The sequence below is a fragment of the Coffea arabica genome, chromosome 6c, assembly GCF_036785885.1.
Source record: "Coffea arabica cultivar ET-39 chromosome 6c, Coffea Arabica ET-39 HiFi, whole genome shotgun sequence".
Taxonomy (NCBI): Eukaryota; Viridiplantae; Streptophyta; class Magnoliopsida; order Gentianales; family Rubiaceae; genus Coffea; species Coffea arabica.
This window is the reverse complement of record NC_092320.1, coordinates 43,074,473-43,078,246: the sequence shown is the minus strand read 5'-3', so window position 1 is coordinate 43,078,246 and position 3,774 is coordinate 43,074,473. Positions and strand designations below refer to the sequence as shown.

Here is a 3,774-nt window from a genome sequence, read left to right as displayed (position 1 = left end):
GGAAAGTGGCTCTTGAGAGCCAATTGTATCCTTTTATATTGACTTGTTTTGTTTATGAACTTTGGGTCACTATGTGATAAAATGTGTTCATTGGTGTGTCTTGGTGGTACCTCACGAGCGTAAGCTCACCCCTCATTACTTTGTTTTCCTTACAGGGAGTAACCTTTTGGGAAACTATGAGGTTTTGAAGCTGAGTTGAGCTAGTTTTGAATATTCTTTTGTATAGCTCCTCGATAGTTGAGAAGTCCACACATGTACTTGGATCCAGCATTTCTTTTGAGATGTAATTTGTAATTATGCGTGTATAAAGGTGTTTGGAAATGTTCATGTGTTAATTTGCCTTGGAAATGTCCCTTACTTGGAGTATATAAAGTTATTGCACTTGTATAGGTTTCGGATAGATACAGCACTATTCATGTGCGGCCCCGTTTTCTCATTTTCATTTCGTGACTTTGATTCTTTTGAGTGCGCTAAAATATTTTGAAACATTTTAGTTTGTATACAACCGTGTTAGTAGTCCTGGCGAGAGATGGGCAGGTAGTCCGCTAACCCCTTTGGTACGCCTTAGGGGAAGGCGGGCTGTCACAGGTGGTATCCGAGCCTAGGTTAGAAATAACCTGGGCGAACTTGAAACCTGATTCTTAGAACCTTTGGGGATTGTGTTTGGACACCATTAAGTGTGAATATATTGTCTAAGACATAAACTTTTGCTATCTTTGTAGGTTATGGCTGGAACTAGTGGAGCAGGCGGAGATGAGCCACCTCAGAGGCGCCCATGAGTCATCGATTACCAGGAGAGACCGGGAGGTCCGATTCAGCAGTGGTATACTGCTAGCCGGACCCGCCGCTGTAGGCGTTGCCAGTATTACTCTTACGCGGACCACATGGTCATGGAGGTACTTGCTGAACGAAGGAGGCTTAGATGTGCCACCGCCAGGGAGCAAACTGAGAATCTTAGGCTTAGGGGCATCATGAGGATGCAGGCTGATCGGATTGGAGAGCTCCAGGGGGATGTGGCCATGGAGCATGAGCGAACGAACATTCTGAGAGAGCAGTTGCAGGTGGTTAACGACCGTCTCACTAGAGTAGTCCGAGAGGTGAGAGACCAGTCCAGTGGTATTATAAACGAGTGTGAGGCGCTAATCCAGGGAGTGATTGGCACCAATGTGCCAGGGGAGTTCCAGGTGACGAAGCTCCAGGAGAAGGAGGCGCCCCTAGCTCTAGCTCTGGGGAGGAGTCGGTTGGCTCAGTTGAGAACTAGGCTAGAGTTCTTTGGACTATGTTTTGATCCCATGTGAAGGATGCCTAGGAAAAGCTTTTGGTTTATTGTGTGGTACTTTTGGGACCTATTTTGTATAGTGTACTTTGGAAGACCCTCTTTTGGCTTCATGGGAGTACTTTTGTATATATTTGTTTGACTGCTCATGTATGACTGTTTGACACAGTTATGTGTTCTATGTATAACTGCTCTATGTGTATACATGCCTTATGTGATGTTTATTTTAGTTCTTGTTCATGCTTATATGACTATGTTTGTATGCACTTTTAATATTATCTTTGTGCCTTGATCTTAGATTGACTTAGATCAATGGAAGGTACGCTTGGTGGCCGAGGCCGGGGACGTGGGGTAGACAGCCCACGACTGAACGGGATACGGGGACCGCTATGCCCGAACCAAATCCTGAACCCCAAATTGATCCCAATATTTAGGTAGCCGCTGCTATCCAGTGGATGACTGATCTCTTAGCCCAGGTGGTGCAACAACAGGGCCCCAACCCTGTTCTACCAGTTGGTAACCCTGGAAACCCTGGAAATCACGTCGAGAGCGAGGATCGAACTCTCGAACGGTTTCAAAAATTCTCTCCACCAAAGTTTCTTGGAGGGTCCGATCCGGATGTGGCCGAACAGTGGTTAGAAAAGATGATAGACATTTTTGCCGCTCTACATTACTCGGAGGAGAGGCAAGTTACTTTTGCGGTCTTTCAATTAGAAGGGGCCGCTCGCTCTTGGTGGAATATTATCCGGACGAAATGGGAGCGAGAACAGATACCAAGAACGTGGGTGAACTTTGTAAGGGAGTTCAATGCCAAGTACTTTCCGCCATTGGTCCAGGAGAAGAAGGAAGACGAGTTCATTCGACTTCGCCAAGACACCCAATCTGTGCCTAAATACGAGAGCCAGTTTACCCGCTTGTCCAAATTCGCTCCTGAACTTATTCTAATCGAACAAAGGAGGGCAAGATGTTTCCTTCAGGGGCTTAACGTAGAAATTCAAAAGGATTTGGCCGTGGCCCAAATTACCACTTTTAGTAATGTAGTTGAGAAAGCCTTACGATCTGAGAATGCCAGGCTTCAAGTGAGGAACTTTCAAAATAGAAAACGTGGAGCTTCTGGGAGTAGCTCAACTCAAGGGGATAAAGGTACCCCTCCCAAATTTGGAAGGGGAGCCAAAGGGGGACGGTTCTCGGGGACGGCAAGAGGGACTCCATCCCGAGGTGGCCAATCGGGACGAGGCCAGCAGAGAAACGCCTCGCAAGGGAGTTCAGCCATCGTTTCTCGTGGACCGTGTAGCTTCTGTGGGAAATTAAACCACACAGAAGACGACTGTTGGAGGAAGCAGAACAAGTGCTTACACTATAGGAGTACGGAGCACCAGCTCGCCAGTTGTACGGTCCAGTCTCGGGAAGCGAGAGGAACTACTCAGTCGTCGAAGGCTACCTCAGGTCAGTCATGGGTAGAAGGAGCAAAATCGAAGGTGCCTGCTCGAATATACTCCATCGAGCAACGTCCGGTTCCTGACTCGGCAGAGGTGGTGGAAGGTACGATCCCTATCTTCCACCGCCTAACTAGAATTTTGATAGACTCTGGTGCCACCCATTCCTTCGTTAACCCTGAGTTTATGTGTGGAATCGATATACACCCTGTCACTCTCCCCTATGAGCTGGAAGTTAGTACCTCTACGGGGGACCAATGTTTGATTTCTAGCAAAATATATATAAATTGTGAAATTTGGGTAGGAGAGAGAAAGTTGTTGGGGAATTCGATAAGTTTGGCCATTAAGGGGTACAATGTGATATTGGGCATGGATTGGTTGGCTCGATATGATGTCCAATTAGATTGTAAGAGAAAAATTGTAGAATTTCGTATCCCTGGGGAGGCAACTTTGAGATTAGATGTGAGGGGCAGTGTAGCCTTATCTGCTATGATTTCGGGAATTCAGGCTAGAAAACTACTGAGTAGAGGGGCACAAGGGTTCCTAACTTTTCTTATTAACACTCCTACCGATAAACTAAAAATAGAAGATGTTTCCGTAGTGAGTGAATATCCAGACGTATTTCCCGATGAGTTAGTGAATTTACCTTCGGAAAGAGAGATTGAGTTTGAAATTAACCTATTACTGGGGGCTTCCCCTATTTCCAAGACTCCCTACCGAATGGCACCTACTGAACTCAAAGAGTTGAAGTTGCAGTTGCAAGACCTTTTAGAGCGAGATTTTATTCATGAGAGCGGATCACCTTGGGGGGCACCTGTTCTTTTTGTTAAGAAGAAGAATGGGACCTTGAAACTGTGTATCGATTACCAAGGGTTGAACAACATGACCATTAAGAATAAGTATCCATTGCCCCACATTAATGAGTTATTTGACCAGTTGCAAGGTGTGATGGTCTTTTCTAAGTTAGATCTTCGACAGGGATACTATCAATTGTTGATTAGGAAGGAAGATGTCCTAAGACTGCCTTCAATTCTCGGTATGGGCATTACGAATTCGTCGTGA

At 45.8% G+C, this 3,774-nt stretch overlaps 1 protein-coding gene across 1 annotated transcript; it reads left to right on the top strand.

Annotated features, from left to right (window-relative positions):
- Positions 1-1,731: 1,731 nt before the first annotated feature.
- Positions 1,732-3,774, top strand: LOC113693471 (uncharacterized). Its single transcript, XM_027212004.2, has one exon. The coding sequence runs from the start codon at positions 1,732-1,734 to the stop codon at positions 3,772-3,774; it is 2,043 nt and encodes a 680-aa protein (XP_027067805.2).